This window comes from Pantherophis guttatus, chromosome 7, assembly GCF_059756535.1.
Source record: "Pantherophis guttatus breed Tessera chromosome 7, ASM5975653v1, whole genome shotgun sequence".
In the NCBI taxonomy this organism is placed as follows: Eukaryota; Metazoa; Chordata; class Lepidosauria; order Squamata; family Colubridae; genus Pantherophis; species Pantherophis guttatus.
This window is the reverse complement of record NC_142069.1, coordinates 37546996-37566012: the sequence shown is the minus strand read 5'-3', so window position 1 is coordinate 37566012 and position 19017 is coordinate 37546996. Positions and strand designations below refer to the sequence as shown.

At 35.4% G+C, this 19017-nt stretch overlaps 1 protein-coding gene across 1 annotated transcript in view; it reads right to left on the bottom strand.

The window, feature by feature from the left end:
- Positions 1–1951: 1951 nt before the first annotated feature.
- Positions 1952–19017, bottom strand: part of FGD6 (FYVE, RhoGEF and PH domain containing 6) — a 55741-nt gene continuing 38675 nt past the window's right edge. Inside the window, exons 10-21 of the mRNA XM_034403217.3 lie at positions 17900–17958; positions 17114–17185; positions 16025–16093; positions 13860–13943; positions 13115–13194; positions 12905–13007; positions 12322–12465; positions 12114–12216; positions 11405–11532; positions 4801–4929; positions 3721–3869; positions 1952–2199 (exon numbers count right to left, since the gene is read on the bottom strand). Of these exons, the coding sequence (XP_034259108.2) occupies positions 2163–2199; positions 3721–3869; positions 4801–4929; positions 11405–11532; positions 12114–12216; positions 12322–12465; positions 12905–13007; positions 13115–13194; positions 13860–13943; positions 16025–16093; positions 17114–17185; positions 17900–17958 (1157 nt within the window). The 3' untranslated portion in view covers positions 1952–2162. The remainder of the gene's footprint in view (positions 2200–3720; positions 3870–4800; positions 4930–11404; positions 11533–12113; positions 12217–12321; positions 12466–12904; positions 13008–13114; positions 13195–13859; positions 13944–16024; positions 16094–17113; positions 17186–17899; positions 17959–19017) is intronic.

Below are 19017 nucleotides of genomic sequence, written 5' to 3'. Positions count from 1 at the left end.
AGTAAAAATTCCCCCAAAGTGCATAGTTCTCTACCCAGCAACCAGGCGCATTAAGTGAGAAGACTCACAGCCTACATCTTATCAACTGGCAATTTTTTAAGAATGGAATCTGAAGCATTCTGGTTGTGTCACATTGGATGGACAGAAATGATGAAAGAAAGTTGGTCTCTCAGATACCCAGGCCTTTGTAAATATAGGCTTTGCAGGTCATAATCAGCACATTATTATATCTGGAAACTCACTGACAATTGGTACAATTAATGTAGCAGAGTTATTACATAGGCACATCTTGCTATTATTGCCTGTACAGCCATATTATGGATCAGGTATAGCTTCCCAGTAGTTTTCAGGTAAAATATAATTGGGTAAATCCAGTAAGTGGTCAGTGCCTCTTTATTGAGGACATTATTTATTGGCTTGAAATAACTAAATCCATAGATTCTAAACAACAAGCACCCAAAAATAATGTCTTGGGAAAGATTTCAGCCATTCAACTACAAGTATGATTGAAAGATTATTTAGATCTTTTACAGTCTGGTTTCAACCAGATATAGCACAGAAAATCCATACCACTCTGTTCATATTTCTGTATCTCTAAGAAATTTTTAATACTAATGAACTGATCTTGAGATATTGCTAGAATGGGTTGAGTATTTGCTAGAAAGTTGCAACTGGAGATTTATTTGTCCCCGTGGCACTTGAATTATGAGCCTCCAGAAGGTTCTGTTCTTCTGGAACACAGTGGTGGCCTGTTAAAAATAGTGATCCAGAAATGTAAAATTAAATATCATCAGGAAAACTGATGCTTGACAGATGTTTTGAGGCTGTGATGAAGTGGATAATGACTAAAAATCTGAAGCTCAATTCAGATGATGGTGAGATTATTGCCAAACCTGGCAATAAAGTGGTAGCTGGTATTAGACAACATAGCACTCTCATAGTGCATAGCTTGAGGCTTCTCTTATTTTCTATCCCTGAATATTACAGTGTTTGTTCTTAAGAGACAAGGAAGGCCAGTGGTTACTTTTGTTTGCTGACTTCAGCCTATTTTCTGTGTCTTATGTTCTAATAGTTTTTGTAATTATTGTAATGTATTCTCTGAGGATAAAACAAAAATACAAAGAAAAGAACTGAACCCACATGAACTCCTGAAAAGGTCATGTGATAGTGAAGAAACTTCTGCCAGCTTAGAAGAACCATCTTAAAAATAGTGTTTAGAAACAAAATGGGCAGCTATTTCATTTTTTCTTTTGATTCTAATTATACAAATTTCTCTGTGATTTCTGGATAAAAATATTTATGCCTGAATCAGGCATATAGATAAAAATATCTCGATAAAGAAAAAAGCCATCCTCTTGTGGCTTGTTACCCAACTGAACAGCTAATGATGTTTGACTATCCAAAGAGAGAGTTCTAGAGAGATTGGTATATTCCATTACAAATATTTGGACTTTTCCTGCTAAGACGTTTCATTAATTTTAGTCTAGTTCAGGCTTTAGTGAAAAAAGCCCCACACAAAAACTTTCGTATATAGCACCAGTGAGTGATCAGATGCAGCATTATGGAATATGAAAAAGATAAATAACGTAAGAGATTAATGTACAATTAATCATTATAAAGTGATTTGTACATTACCTCATGTAGGCCAATTAATAAACTTAAATATAGTTGTTTCAAATATGAAATAGTACTATATGTTTGATAGAATGCACAGTAGAGTTCAGTTGATTTACCAAAAATGTAAAAATAAATCCTAAAAGCTTACTGAAAAGGCTTGCATTTTGCACATGTGAAATTAAATAACAAATGGAAAATAGTCTTTGGAACAGACCAGAGAAATATCTTGTTGCACTTTTCCACTTAATGATACTGTGGTTTATAAGGTTCTGTAATTAAGGAAACTTTCAAATTCAGTTTGAGTTTCAGAAATGATTCTGACCATTACCAAATGTAAAACAGTGGCAGAGTTTAATAAATAACATATTTTGTATGACAACAATTATTCACATTCCTTTAAAAATCATTATGCCTGAACCAGAGACCAGGTTCAGGCCACTCTTTAAAAAAAGGCTTTGCCCAGCCCTGTGCCAATTTATTGACTCTAACATACAGAACTGTAATATCATTTAGTTATCTGACAGTGTCTTTAAACCCAGAATGTGCTACAATATTGTGGCTTCTTGAAAAGCTTCTATCCACCTATTGAAAAAGAGAAAACATTATTTTAATAACAAAACCACAACCCCATCCCCATATGCTCTCTCATTAACCTGCCCACCAGCCTCTTCATTGAGATGGCAAGCTGCTAGTTGACACATCTCTTTCTGTTGTAAAGAGAAGCACATAGTTTTGGCACATATGAAACAAGCAGCTTTTTTTCAAATCCTTTCTTCCTGCTCATTAGAAATCTTTTTTTAAAAATCGCTCAGACTTTGCTAGGCAAAAGGCTGGAAACAAGTGGGATTTAAAATAACCCTTTAGACTTGAATTACAATTTGCAGGAAAAAGCATTTGCTAAAAAGTACTGTATGAACAAAAGGAGTATCTGTTCTGAGGGTTATCTATTCTCTAGGAAAATAGGAAAAGCTAGGAATTTATATTTCTTTGCTGTATCTACTAGTTAATGCCTTCTTGTTTCTGATAATTAGGTTCTTTATTTCATGTTCTATATATTTCTCTATGAGAAACATGTTATCTGTAATGTTAGTTGCTCTATATTTTTATCTCCTCTGCTACTGAATGTTTTATGTGTATATTTAAAAATATGGAAAAATTTCTTTTTAATAAAAGTTTTGATTCCATTTATATTCTGTATGATTGTTCTGTCTCTGTGAGGGGATGTTGATTTTTTTTTCTAGTCAGCCAGCTCAACAGAGGGCCAACAATTATTATGACTTAGTGTTACAACATTTATTTCCATTTGTCATTTAATTTAATTTGATTTGTCAGTAAGGGTTAGGGTTAGGTTTGTTTGTCAGTAAGGCACATAGACTATGGGTACCATATTTTCTCATGTGCCAGGAATGGAGAACGATGCTAGATAGCAGGATTTCTTTTGAAGAGTGGCGAGCACACTAATAACTACTACTACTAATATCAAGTCAGGAAAGGGTGTTAAGATATGTAAACCCAAACAACTTCTGGGAATACAAGATTTCTAAACTTACAGCTGTGTTACTACATCAAGTGTAATGGTTTTTAGAGTATATATAATTAGAACATTCACCAAATTGGAATATTTAAGTAATTGACTCAGTTTATCCTTATTTAGCATAATTACAATCAAAGCCACACTAGAAGATGTTACAGTTAGTTACCTTGAGGTAAGATGGGAAGCCTATAAATTTTATAAACAAACAAATAAAAAACCATGCATAATCCTAAATGAAAAATGGTTAAGACAACAGGTTTGAATCCAAATATTAAAGAGCACCCTACTTTTTGGAATTGGCTTTTAAAAAAGAAATGGGGTTTTTTTCTGTATTTTTGCTCAATTTATATACAAGTAGCAAATGCCTGCTTTTTTCTGCTAAAATCTAATGAAATGAACTTCATTTACTCTAGTTTTTAGGTTCTTCACTGAGAATATTAAAAACATATCTATACGTTGGCAAAATAATTTCTGTACAATCAGGGAATAATCAATAGGATCACAGACACAGATAGAGATATATACATACAAACAAAACAAACAAACAAATAAAATAACTGACCACTTACCTCTGTGTTGACTGGGAATCATCAGATCTGAATATGTAAAATAAAGTATTTTTGTGCAATAAATGGAAAACTTTAGATTCTAAGTGTTCATCTTTAACTTCAGCAACTGTAAAACCCAGTAAAGGTTGGCTCTCTAAAGCAGCTACATCCTAATATTAAAAAGAAATCCAGAATTAGACGTGATTTTTCATTTTTGAAACTCTGAAAATGCTATACAAGAATGTTTCTTGCAATTCTAGGCCAATACCAAATCCTGAGTTTGATTCTAAATGTCCCAGTTGTGAGCAAACAGGAATTATTTTGGTTCAGATCCTTCAATTACAGTATTTAGCTAATGGCTCAATACATACCATTTCTACCCTACATTTCCTTCCAAACTCATAAGCATGAATAGAAGGGTGATAACTCTCTTCCACTATTGTTTGTTTAGGCTTCATGAAGCCACCCAATTCCCTTGAAATCTATCAGAATTGCTGGCTGTTGCTAATGTGTGAGAATAGTGAATTCCAGCTATATACTGTTCATTATTTCGTGTGAATCATTTTACATACTAGGTTATTTTCTTCCAGTGATTTGTTTAAAGATACTCTCCACATTCAGTTCAGGTGCCCTTCACTTAATGACCCATTAAAATTATGTCAGTGCTGATTGAAAGGACTTATGAGCCTTGCCTGAAGGTATGGCACTGCAGGATCCCTGCAGTCAAGTGGTTATGATTTGTAATCTGTTCACATTTATAACAGATTACCTAGTGTTTTCCATTCATCTGTTCACCATTTGCAATCTTGCCTACTAATTTTCCCAGGAAACCAGCAGGGAAGGTCCCAAGCTACTGTCACCTGCTGAGATGACTCCCTCTAGTTTCTGGTGGCTGGATGAAAACGGTTCATCCAGAAATGATAGCTTGACAGCATGATCACTTAATACCACAACCAGGAGTGCTGAGATTGTGGTCAACTACTGAGGATTCCAGTGTCAATTGATGTCATAAATCAAGAACTATCTGTAAACAGAATACATAGTAGTACAATTCCAACATTCTGCCTATATGAAGTATTTTCTCTGTTTTTCCTTTCTTACCTCACTAGCAGCATATGTGTATAGCACTTTATTTTTTATCACAAACCACAGGTGTTTCCATGGTTTCTTAGCGCCCTTTGATCTGTACAAGTAGCCACTTATTGAAGAATCTTCTGTATTAGCTGATACCTATAATGAACGCAAGTATGTAGTTTAATTACAAGAGAGTGTCATATAACTGCTCCTCTCCCTAGTGTACTGATCATTAACTTCATTATAATCATGCTGAAAATAAATAGTTTCAGTTAAGCATAACTGCTTGCTATATTTATATTCTACATTTTTGTTAATTTACTGTCCAAATGCTCAAGTTCTGTTAGTAAACTGGGTTTTCAGCAACTTTTATGCTCTATGACACTTTCAGCATTTCCAAAAAACCTAGGAATCAGTCTTTCTCTCCTGCTAATTAGCCCTCCTTCAGTGAAGTAGAGAAGGGGTCCCCAACCCCCAAGCCACTACTGGGCTGCGGCCCCTTTGGAACCGAGCTGCACAAGTGGTGTTTGTGTGTGCATACGTGCAGCTCCACTTGCACGAGGAGCGGGCATTCACACATGAAGCTTCATTTGTGTGAGTGGAGAGCTCACGCCTGCAGCTCACATGGAACCATCCCCCATCCCCGCTGGCCCACCAAGCTGGAAATATTGGACCGCTGAAGTAGAGAACTATTTTTAAAATAAACAAAATATTTTACAAATGCAATATAGAAAATAATGTTTGATTCAAATATACTATGACAAAGCTATGAAAAGTCTTTTAAGAGTTTTGTTTGCTTATTTCTTGGACTCTTATTTCATATTATATTCCCAAGGGCCTTTAGAATGAATGAACAAATGAATAAAAACAATTACAATTAGGTCTTATATTAAAATCTGATTAAATAGATCAGGGATGTCAAACTCAAGGCCTAGGAACTGGCCCACGGGGTGCTTAGATCTGGCCTGCGAGGCTGCCCTGGAAACAGCGAAGGACTGGCCTGCAGGGCCTCTGCCAGCGAAAACGGAGCTCGAGAAGGCTGTGTGCGCCCCTATCAAGCTCAATTTTTGCTGGCAGAGGGTTGCAGGAGGCCATCACAGCCGAAAATGGAGCTCACAAGGTCCATGGGTGGCACATCCAGCTCCCTTTTCGCTGGCGGAGGGTTGCAGGAGGCCGTCACAGCCAAAACAGAGCTCGGGAGCTCGTTTTCACTGGCAGAGCGCTTGGGCTACCACAGGCGCCCCTGATACAAGTGACGTTGAGCTGGCCACACCCACCCTAGCCACGCCCACCCCAGCCCCCCAAGGTCAAACACAACCCTGATGCGGCCCTCAATGAAATCAAGTTTGACACCCCAGAAACAGATCAATCAGATACATATTTTAGCTTCTACTCTGTATTCCATTCTCTCCAAATCAGAATCTCAGAAACCTAGAGGAATTAAACTGAACAACACTCTTCTGAGAATTTCAGAAAAGATATTTTCTACCCTCTAGACATACCAGGGATTGTGTTACTTGATTTACTATACCGCACTTTCTGGTTAGTCTTTTTCTCATTACTGTTTTTCCTCACAAGTAAGGCAATATTTTTCTCTATAGTTGAGTCTGATGCTGCACTTCTATATTCACCTAGGATCAAACCCATTCCACACAATGGGACTTATTCCTGGGTAAAAAGGAATGTGCTGTAAAGGACATTTTGCTATCATTCCTTCTGCATCTGAGAATACCCTGTGGGCAATTTGTCGTTTTTAAGATCCTTTTTTGAACAACATTTTTATTTTCAATTATACATATATAGACTGCATATAATGCTTGTTGGTGCCTTCTGGAAGTGTTGAGCTATAATCTTTCACCTCCATAGCCAATATGAAATTTTAAGTCTCTACAAATGAAGCACATTATAATTCATTATTTTGATGCTATTGTTAAATGCAATTCAGCTTGATCTGATGGTGGATAAAAGCATCAGATTTTTTCAGCACAGAATACATACAATTCAGGGGTGAAATCTAAATTTTTTTGCTATCGGTTCTGTGGGCATGGCTTAATTAGTGGGCGGGGCTTGGTGGTAAGGTGACTGGGTGGGCCAAGTCAATGTCACTTCTTTGCCCTTTTTTAACCTACAAAACACAACACAACACAACTGGCTCACCCACAATGTAAAAGCAGCTGTGCTAGACCCAAAATGGCCCCTGCAACAAGCAGAAACCTCACACAGCCACAAAAAGCCCAAAAAACCAACTTTCACACTTTACACACACAAAATTCCACATACAGCTTTTTGAGATTTTGTGTGTTTGTGTAGTTAGAGTGAAACACTACAGAAACACACTAAATCTCAGAAAGCTGCACAAATATTATTTTATTTTATTTTATTTTTATTTTTATATAAAAGCAGCTAAATTTAAAACTTCCTAAACTTTAAATGGCTAAGTCTAAAAAAAGAACAACTAAAAAAAACCCCAATTAACTATTTTTTTTAAAGCTCCCAAAGGGGAAAAAAACTTACCCAATATAACAGGGGTCTCCAACCTTGGCAACTTTAAGACTTGTGGACTTCAACTCCCAGAATTCCTCAGCCAGCTTTGCTGGGAGTTGAAGTCCACAAGTCTAGGCAGGAAGGCAGGCAGGCAGAAAGAGCTGCTCACCGATGAGCTTGATTGCAGGCAGGGAGATTCAGTTGCTTGCTGATGCATGGATTGCGATCGTCATGCGATCAGCAGCTAAGGTAAGCAAGCTGGAGGCTGGGGGGGGGACTTTTTTTCTTTTACATGGCTCTGGCAATCCAAGCTGAGTTACCTGATTAGCAGGCAACTTAGCTGGGATGTCAGAGCTTGGCTGGTCAGAGCCATTTAAAAGGAAAAAAAGGCTCTGATGATCATGGGACTCAGCTGGGCATGGGGGGCGGGGGCAGGGATTTTTGCTACCGGTTCTCTGAACTGCCCGCCGCCATTGCTACCTACTCGCCCAAGCAGGTCCAAACCGGGAGCATTTCACCCCTGATACAATTCCTATTAAAATTAAAAAAAAATTACTAGCATTTACTTTTCTATAAAGGTATATTTTAATGAAAAATTACCGTAACTCATATTAAGAATCCCAAAGAAAAGTTGCACACAGGCAAAACTCAAATCTCAACATTCTCTATGTGGTATTTTGTATTTCACATAACATTGCATAGCATTCCTCCCAATATAAATTAAAAATTAAAGCAAAAGAATTATAGCAGATGCTAAAAGGTTTCCGATAGCAGGATAGAATATAAATATACTGAAACTATATAAATAATTTGTGTTCAGTAAATACTCAGAGGGAGCCAGTCTGGTGGAGTGATTAATGGCTTCAGGCTAGAAACTGAGACACCATGAGTTCTAGTCCTGCCTCAGGCACAAAGCACGTTGGGCCAGTCACTCACTCTCAGCTCCAAGTCCATGTGAGGGAGGGTAGTGATCATCAACCAATCACAATCCATCTCTATAGCAGATCTGATACTAGCTTATACAAGCCCCATGATAAGAGGTTATTAGTTAATCTTGAAGTGAAGCAGAAAAGAAAGCTTAATTGGATCAAGGTTGACATCAAGGCATTATCTAGCTTTCTGAATTCAGAACAGACTCAGCCTTGGAGAAACTCCATTTTCTCCTCTACCCAAGATTCAGATTTGCAGATCTGTGTCATACACTGAGAAATTTTTTAATAGTCAACTTCCTATTAGAAACTGTCAGCAAATATAGTAAGTTCAAATTGGTTTGATTCTGTTTATGTAGCAAAAAGCTATTGAGGGCAGCAATGTGTCAGGCCTGGGACATCTTACCAAAAGAACCCCCTGCTAAAATGCTAAAGCTTAGCATGACCACAAGAAATTGCTAATATTTTTTTAAAAGTCTCCTTTAAAGTTAAAATATGGTGAGATCTGGAAATTTCAACAAAAGGGACAATTTTCTTCTGGAATGCTATATTAGGTTTATTGAAGTTTATTGAATGCTATATCAGGTAAATTGCAATTTGACATTCCAGCTTCAATTTGGGAGGATTTTGGTTTTTTTGCAAATCTTTTTTCAAATTCTAACCATGGTCTCCCAAACAAATTACTGATACTGTAGCCTTTGAAAACCTTCCTCTCTGGCCTCTAGTGTATCAGAAATAAAATTTACAACTTGATCGCTAAAATCTAATAAGGCACCTGTAGAAGGTTTTCTACTCCCAGAACTTTTGAAGATTCATATTGATTGGTGGGCCCCAGCAGGGGGTTCACCCACATAAATAATATAGTTGAATTCCAGTCAGATAGGAAGTTGCCATTATACTCCCCCTATATAAAAAGGAAGACAAAAGTGACCCAAAACCCTACAGACCGATAAGCCTTATTGGCTAAAATGTATGTGAAACATCTGTTAAGCAAAACAGAAAATGGGATAATGGAAATAAATCTCTTAATGGAGGAATGAGCTGAATTCAGACCAGAGTGCTCCACAATAGATAATTATTTGATCTTACACCATCTCATAACAATTAACAAATGGCAATAAACTGTTTACCATATTTATGTATCTTAGTATGGCTTTTGATTCTACAAACAGAAACATTCTAGGAATGAAATTGGCTGGCTTAAATATGGAACCCAGACTTTTTTATTCTTGGTTAAATTCCCCTACTCAGAAAACTATTTGAAAGTCTGTATAGGTGTAAATAGTTCTCTAATAAACAGTATACCCACCCAAAATGATGTCAAGACAGGATTGTATTCTAGCGCCAATGCTTTTTAATTTCTGTGTTAATTATTTACTGGGATTCCTGTATGCTGCAGATACTCATATGCCAAAGACCAATGATAATTTTATTCTCTTATATGTTGATAATGTGGTTCTAATAGTACATTTCCAAATAGGCCTGAGAAGACTGCTGCAAAAACTAAATACCTACTGTGCCCTTAATTCTTTAAAATCAATAAAATCAATAAAATCATATCTAAAGTATTTAGCAGAACAAGTGTGAAATATATATGGGAAATATATGGAGAGCCTATCAAACAAATGCATTTTTTAATCTATTTAGGGATGGTTTTTACCAGAACTGGGTCATGGTTAAATCATTTTAAAAGAAACTCAGCAAGGGCAGAGATAAGTATTTAAAGACTATGCAAAGTTAACTACAACTACTTGGGTATCTTGATCTTTAGGCTGAAAGTATTCAAGGCAAAAATAGTCCAATGCTGACCTATGCCCAGAATTATGGGGCCTTAATATAGCTACGCCAAATTGAACAAATTCAGACCTGTTTTTTAAGATGCATACTGGGAATGGATAAGAACACATCTTCCCCTGTGGTCTGGTACGCATTCCTTGCACAGTCACTTAATAACTAAAATATTCATATACTGGCAGAGGATCCATTCAATGAACCCTGACAGACATTCCAAAATATGCCTAACAGAACAGATAAGTATGGCCCAGTCCAATTCCTGGGTCAACCAATTTTCCAAAGTTATTTCACAACATGGCTTTTCTACCCAGCATCTACTCTTAATGACCTTCCAGGCAGAGGAAATTTTTAAAGAGATAGTCCTGGATTTTAGCACTCAAATCAGCATGAAATTAAAAGGTTAAAAATAGATCCCAGAATTGGCTAACAATAACATGTTGGCTAACAAGAAAATATATATATATATATTAAACCTGAGAAATATCTGTCATTGAATCTGACACAATCTTTAAGAAGGATCTATTCTAGAGCAAGATTTGAGTTATTGGTCTCCATGGCCAAATATGGGCGTTTCCTCCACTTGCCTTTAGAGAACATGCCATTGAAAATATTTCTCATATTTTGTTTGACTGTCAATTATATGCCCCAATTAGTCTTAAATACCTATCATCTCTTTTGGAAAGAATAGCCCACTGGGATCCTAACACAAATTGTTATATTTCCTTCTAGGCCAAATGTACATAGAACTGCTAAGTTTATAACTAAGGGAGTGGTTTTATGAACCACTGTATTTTGTAAGGGAGATTTATTTATTTAATTACTGTATCTTTGTATTATTAACACATATATTTTATCACTTTATTTCTTCCTATCTTATTGCAAATTTGGACTATGTACCGGTACTATATTTGATTTGATTTGTTAAGGTCATAAGACTAATAAATCAATAAACTACTACTATTACCACTCCCTCTCAACCCTAAAGAGGCAAAGACAGAAAACTTCTGAAAAATTGACAAATTGACAAATCGGTTTCAGACCTTTATCTTGGTAGAATTCTGAATTAGATGGGAATAAGAGTGATCTAAAGCTTACATACTTTACCCACATTTTAACTGGGTCTAATGTTGTCCAATTATGATTCTCAGTTTTGTAACAAACACCAGATACAAAATGTTTAGTGCAGTGTATAAAACTTTTAGTACATTGTATAAAACCTTTAAGGCTGCCGCTTCAAAGCTGCCAGTCTACCATTGTTGCTTATCAACACTTCAAATTAAGACAGATAATGGTGTTTCATGATATAGATCTAGTCTTGTTCCACTTTCACTAGCTGAGAATAGAGTTGGTCCTAATTAAGCAACAGGTCTTTATTACTAAATACAAAAAAAAAAAAAAAATAGTGCTGAGAAGATCTGACATACTTCCTTCAGTGCAGCTGGAATTTTTTTCTGCTTCCTGCCAGATGGAATACTGTGCAATACTGTAGACAAAGCATTAGTTGGCGATCGGTGATTTAGTGGAGATCCATTTTTAGAAGTGTACATATTATCTGAAATCAAAGTAACAGTTACAGTTATTTCTGATTCAGAGAACTAAAGGAGTAAGTTTTTAGTTTATCATTTATTAATTTTATAAGCTATACATCCATCTCTGATTATATTTGTATACAATATTTCAAAAACAGCTTGTAGCTTTTTAAAATGTCTTAATGTTCAAGTGATTGTACAGCTATTCTGAACGTTTTGCTTTCTCATTAGTTTTGATCATAGGTGGAATATTGGTGATCAAAGACTTGCAGGTAACAATTTTCATTTCAGACAGATGCAAGTTCTTTTTCAAAGTAGCAGGCATTGTAACTCAAAATGGCTGACTGCAAATAATTTAAAAGAATAAACAAGATTGGTTTAATCAAGAAATATATTTTCATGCTTGAAGAACCACAATACTATAAACTAAAAATGTTGTTAAATAATGCATAGGTTTTATATTTAGGATTTTTTTGTATTTAACTCTTGAAATACCATTTTAAATGAAAGATTATTATTGTAATCCTAAAAATTCTAATCCCTGAAAAATATCTAAAGTAAATATATGAGGAAAAGTGAAAAACAGTCAAACGTTTAATTTTACCCTGTTTTTGCAGCTCTTTAAAGCAATGATCACAAACTCTTGCAGGGTGATTTTTCATGTAGTCTAATCCATGTTTATTTGATGAACAAGCTTGGCAGATTATCTGAAAAAAGAAACAGGTAATAAATGCGCATAGATCTTTTTCAAATGCATTTGTCTCCATTTTTTCCTTCTTTTTTTAAAGCTAACAATATCAATTTTTTACAACCTTCCCACAAGCTCTGCAGTGGTGTCTTCTCCATGTCAGAGTGAATTCACTGGTACAAATCATACACATGGTAGCTCTGGTATCAGGAATCCAGATTGGAGCTTTGGATCCTACAGGTCTTTCTTCTTCTTTTTCTTGGTCTGCCTAAGGAAGATTGAGAAACATTGTATGCAGAAAAATATATTTACAGGATTTTTATTTTTCTATTTTTTATGTAGAAAAGTACATATTACAGGCTCATTATCAATATCAGCACAATTTCTTAGATTTCAATGTATATTAGAAGGGAAAATTAAATTTTTATTTGAAGGATAAACATTCTCAGCAAGGTAAAGAAGGCTCTCTTCTCATATCTCATACAGTCAGAGTTGGGCAAAGATTTTTAGGCTGTATAGACTATTTTCCTGTCCAGGACAGGAAATGCAAAGTTAGAATATACCCACCTAACAACAGATTGCTCAGCCTTCTCTTGGGTCCCAATGTACAGAAAGAATTATAAGGTCTCTTGAGTGTTGAGCATGACATGGTTTGACTGTTTATAATTTCACATAAAAAATATATCCCTTCTAGAAAGAAAACCTACCTCTTCCAGACTTTTAGTAGGATTAAACGTGATTCTTTTTTTGGTGTAGTCTTCAATTGACTGAGAGATAGTTTCTAACCATTCATCTCTCTCTGTAGCAGAACTGTTGGAATTAAATACGCACACCAGTTAAGCAACGTCTTTCAGGAAACGTCACTAAGTAGAGTTTCCTTTGACTTTATGAGGCTTTTTTTTTTTTGCAACACTTACTTTGCTGAGAGGATGAAGGATCGTTCTACACTTTCTATGTTCAATTCGTTTTGATAAGCTTCATGGGTTGGCTTCTTAACCTGGCAAGTAGTAGAAAGTATAAAAAGAGAAATGTTCTATCACTTGTCGTTCTGAAAAATCAAACAAATAAGAGAATGACATACTACTCCAGCCACAATGCATGGCAGGACTAGCCATGCTATGGTTCACTAATTTGTGCCTCTCTTCTGATTGTGTCTGCTGGCAAGATTTGCAAATGGTCAAGCCTAAGATGCCATGGAAATAAACCAGTGAACTAGAACTGACTTTAAAAAAAACCTGAAAGGAATAAGCCAATAAACCATAGATAAGGTCAGTCATAGGGCATGCCTATCTGTAGAACAGCCAGCAGATGAGTTCTACTGAAATAAGCTGGAGAATGGTGCTTATTTGTTAGTGAGACCTGCTAAGGCTGCATAAAGTGAACTGGGGCTCAAATGATAGAACTGGGAACAGTCTAACATACAACAAGAAAATCTGACAAGCTGTGGAAAGAACTTGCCATCTTTGCTTTTTCCCTACACTGCTTTTTTATCACTTTTTATTCAGCTTTTCTGAAAATGAGACCGCTAATAGTTACCTACGTTTGGCAGAATGTTCGGAGCAATAGATTTCTCAAATAGCAATTTCAGACTATTAATTTTGGTGCACAAGTTCAAACTATGTTTTATAAGGCAAGCTACTGTACAAAATAATAATAACTCACTTTCATTCCAGCCAGCGAGAGCATGTTGTTGAGTTTATACATTCCAGACTGCAGAGGAGTTGTATACAACAGGGTGTCATTAAACTGCAAAGTAAATAATTTTTTTAATGTAGCTGATACACTTACATATCAATTTACAACTTTACAAGTCTGATGTAGAAGGTCTACCTCATCCCCATCTTAATGGGCATATAGCAGAACGTTGTGAATAGACATGAGATTTGTCTTCTTCCTTAGGGCTTTTCCTACCCATTTTTCAAGAGTAAAATTCAGATTTCAGTAATTTCTATATTTATGAAGAATGCAAAAATTGATAAAATTGCACTGCTAAAAATGAAAACATTAATATTAATTGTTAATCCTTTAGGATAGACCCAAACAGGAAATAATACTCCACAGAAAAACTAGAATTATATACTTTATTGAAATTGGTTATAACAACAGAATCTTGGAAATCCAAAATATGTGTTACCTCCCGTCCTTCTTATACCACAGTGAACTAGGGAAGGCATTTGTTTCAGTTGCTCCAAATATATTTGTACCTTAAAGACATCTTCTGGATTTTTTACAGCAATATATTGGAGAAAGCAGTGGAAATAGCTAATCCTTAAAAATAGCCTTTTTTAATTTGCAAAATACACCTAAATTATTTGCTTTGTATGAAACAATGGAAATCTTGCAACATATTTTTAATTAACAAACATCCCCTCCACTGCTATTTTTCCCCTGCAACTGGGGAGGTATTTTGCCCCAAAATACTAAGATCACACTCAGCCTCAAAACTAATAGACATACACCTATAAATGTATCTAATTGCTCTTTTAAAGCTATCCAAGCTAGCAGTCACCCGTACTTCTTATGGGAATGAATTGCCCAAGTGAATTATATGTTGTGCGAAGACATTATTTCTTCTGTCTGTCTTAAATCTTCTAATTAGGTTCACTGGATGAAGCATATCCTAGTGTCTTGAGAGAACGAAAATCTTCCCTCTGTTTACTTTTTCCATGCCATGCTGCCTTCCATACACCTCAATTATATTCCTCCTATTGATCAATTCCAGTTTAGTTTGCAGCCAACACACTCCAGTCAATTCCTATTTCCAGATCTGAGCAAGCAGACAGAATACACAAAGCAGCTGGAAAAATCCAGTTGATGTTTATTTATAAAAGAAATAGCAAAGATCAAAAACTTTTAAGTGGCAAAAAAGAGGATGAAAGGCAGACAGAACCAGGGAAAGAGACTCTTGAAGTCAGGCAAACATTTACATTACCCACATATGTGTACATTAAAAGGACAGATCTTTTAGCATCATTGCAAATAGCATTGTCGGAAACTATCATGGACAGTCCAAAGCGAATGGACTTTGGTTAAATTAGTCTTAAGCCTTTTTTTGTACATAACAGCAGCAGAACAGAAAGCAGGTCACTTAGATGATCCTTCTATTCTGTGCCATATAAAAGTTCTATGAAATCCTACATTACTTGCTGGTCTTTAAGTTGGAATTGTTATTATATGGAATTTGTTGTATTGTAACTAGAATCTTACTTTTTCTGCAGATCAATATGATTCAGTGATTGGTTCATAAATCACAACAGGCTATGATTTCATTTTGTTTGGTTTCAGCTAAGTCAGCTATGTCAGCACATTCATTCAGTCAGTATTGTTGGTAAACAATGATTTATGGCTTAGTGAAATGTATGAACCTAATCAGGTCATTGTTGAAACATACTCCAGCTTTCTGCATTCATTACATATGGTGTTTTTTTGCATCTTAAGTTGGAGACTGCATCTTAAGTCAGATATTTAACATATTGTTAAAAGAATTATGTGATTATGAAATAGATATTTGAATTGCATTTAGTCATATACCAAGTACAATTCCAATATGTTATAGATGAAAAGTAATTTTTACATTACAAGAAGTGAGTTGCTTGTTTGAACTTTGAGGGGAATCTTTCTCAAGAACAAAAAGACTATGAAGACCACCAACTATGGAGGAATGGTTACCGCAATTCACTTATGGAATATTAATGAAGCCACAATAAAAGAAAAACAGTAGCACAAAATTGCAATGTAAATTATTCAAAACCATTAGCTGAAATTGCTAGCTGTTGGTATTTAGTTCTCCATTAAAAATTACTTTAGCATTAGGGTGTGCATCTTACCAAAAAAAACATTCTTGGCTGCATTACTTTCCGGGACAGTTTCATCAATGTTCCTTCTTTCAAAAAAACCTAGTCAACAAATATACACAGAAAATCAGCCAAGATCATATAAATCTCCTATCTAGTAGTAAAGTACTAAACTCCAGACTCTTTGATAAGCCCTTGTGAATATACTTTCCTTTTGACCTACCTCTGCAGCAAGAAAGTAAAGTTGCTTCTTACCCAAAAAGTAACAAGCCTTACTTTCCATGCAGCGATTGGTTCTTCTTGGCCAGAAAAAAGCCAGTGTTTGCAGCTGGGTAGAACATTGTGTGTTGCTTTTTTCAAGCTCAGAAAAAACAATCCTGAAGCTTTTTTCATGTTTTTTTTTTTTAAATATTGACTTTTGTGAATAATTTACTCTAAAACAATAGGTGTCTATTACAGAAACAGTATAAATAGCCAAAGGATATATTCCCTGATGGGAGGGGGCAGTCCTATGACCGCTTTTCTGCAAGATCAGACCTTGAGGATTCCAGAGTTCCTTCAGGCTCCTTTGTGTAACACAGAATGTTTCTGTAGGAGATGCTATTGCATTTTCTGGTGAAAAAATACCGCTTTTCTCCTTGATCCAGCTTCAGTCTCTCTCAGCAGTTACATCTCGGAGCCGGGTTATTGAGAGTATGTGTATGACTCTTCTAACAAGTAAAGAAGGCCATAGAAGACAGATCCCAAAAATAGTTTAACGTTTATGGGATAGGATAGCAATTTTTGCCTTGGAGGACAGGAATAGAGAAGCTAATTTATAATCCACGGACTACATTTAAAACTAGATGCTAGAAAGAGTAAGACAAGGCTGGATCAGTCTATGTAGACCTCCATGGAGCACAACAAGCATCATGAAACAGTGGGCTGTGCTTTTGACATCATACTTTGCTTTATGGTGTCTCTTGTAATGGCAGTAACTTTCTTGCTTTTCAAAAGGAATAAAAGTTAATATCCCAGCTAGATATGAATTATTTTTTTTCCTTTCAGAACTGTTAATCTGCAAAGGGAATGAAAGGAAGGACTTCAATCTACAGTTTTCCTGTGATATCTAAATGAACTTACCCTCCCAGGCTGCACAATCTCATGATGACCAGTCAAGCTGTATTGTATTTGCATAAGTTTCTGAAAATTATCCTGGAAGGTGAAAGTAGTAAATGTTACTGTCTAGTTTTTAACATCTTTTATTGTTTTATTTTTGTTCACTACTATATTCTTTTGTTTATGAACTATCCAAAGTTGTTGAGAGTTGAGCATTTAATAATAATCCAAAATAACTCATGATATAAATAAATATCAGAAATCATTCACATGCAATCAGCCAATATGGCCATAACATCCTCTCAATCTCAACCTTACCATTCCCTTTTACAACTGGAGATTATATATTTGTAAAAAATGATACATACTGTACAAACATACACACACACAAATATATTTGCCTTATATATATTTAATAATTACAAAATATATTCTATCTTTTTAAATAATTCTTGTGGCTATATGTATTAAAAATACAATACAACAACCATAGCATATTTAAGAATTTTAATTTCAAAAATAATAATTTAAACATTCATATATGTTTATGGTTTCATTTTAATATTGTAAGCTGCTTAGAGCTGCCTTGCAGTGAGATAGGCGGCAAACAAATTTAATAAATAAATAGCAATGCTTAAATATGTTTCAGTAGAAACGAATTATCAACAGCATGTAAAAATATAATGACATTCTATTTGTGCACCTTTCAGCTTTCTGACAAAGCAATAATTCAAATTTATTATAGCAAAAAATGGTGTCTGCTACCGGTATTTTAAAACATTAAGCTTTTACAACTGGAACACCACTTACCCCCTGTTTCATAATGTCATTTGCATGATTGGCCACTTCTATAACAACAGCAAGAGCATCTTAAAAAGAACAAAGAATTATTCTTATATATTCTATATTGCTTTATTATGTATTCAATACTTACATTCTAATTCTCCTATATGGGCACTGCTTGAAACATATCAGAAATAGATTGTTCTAACTGGAAGAAATCACCTTACAGAAAATTGGTGTCCTTATTCATAAGACACTTTAAAAGAAATCAAACCACAATAAGCTTATTAAGGACTTCCAACTTATCAAGAAAATCTTAATGATGGCAGCTCATGAACTTGATTACTGCAGTATGGTCTATCTGTGGCTGTCTATGAAGAGGATTCAGAGATTACAAATGGTACAAAATCAGTGACCAAACTGCTAGCAAGGGAAACCAGATTTGGCAGAATATCACCCATTTAGAGTTGCTGCACCCATTGCCAATTAACTTCTAGGCCCAATTAAAATACTGGGTTTTAAATTTGAATGCATATGGCAGTGCCTGATACAGCTACAGCCTGCCCATCGTGTAGGACCTCCAGAGCGTACCTGCTCAAAATTTCATCCAGCCATGCGGTAAACGGGAAACAGATCAGAAAAGGGGCTTCTCGGTGGGTTGCCCTATACAAGGCAGCACTCTGCACCCAAGGGTGCACTTGGCCGTCCTCTTAAAATAGGCTTTCTTTGCTTTAGTAGTGCTAGGAGGCAGTTTGTTCTTTCACTGTAATCTGGAGTTTAATTGTATTAAATGAGATTACTGGATTGCCTCATGCTATTTTATATAGTATTCTATATCTACCAAAAATCTTAGCATTGGACAGTATAATTTTAGAGGGAATAAAATGAAATGTTTAATAAATATATTTCAGCAAATGTTTTCAGCTTGCCATGGAGAACTATGAATTTCTCTAAGTAGCTGCAGTTACAATCAGTATAAAACCAGCTGTATACTTAAGTTCAAACACTTGCAGAAACACTTAGGTGTTCTCTTCCAGAATTTATTTAAATCATTTAAACTCCTTACACAAGCTGGGCATACGTTGGATTTAAATATCTATTATTATGGATGGCTACTTGGAATTACAGGACTTAAAAATTAACAC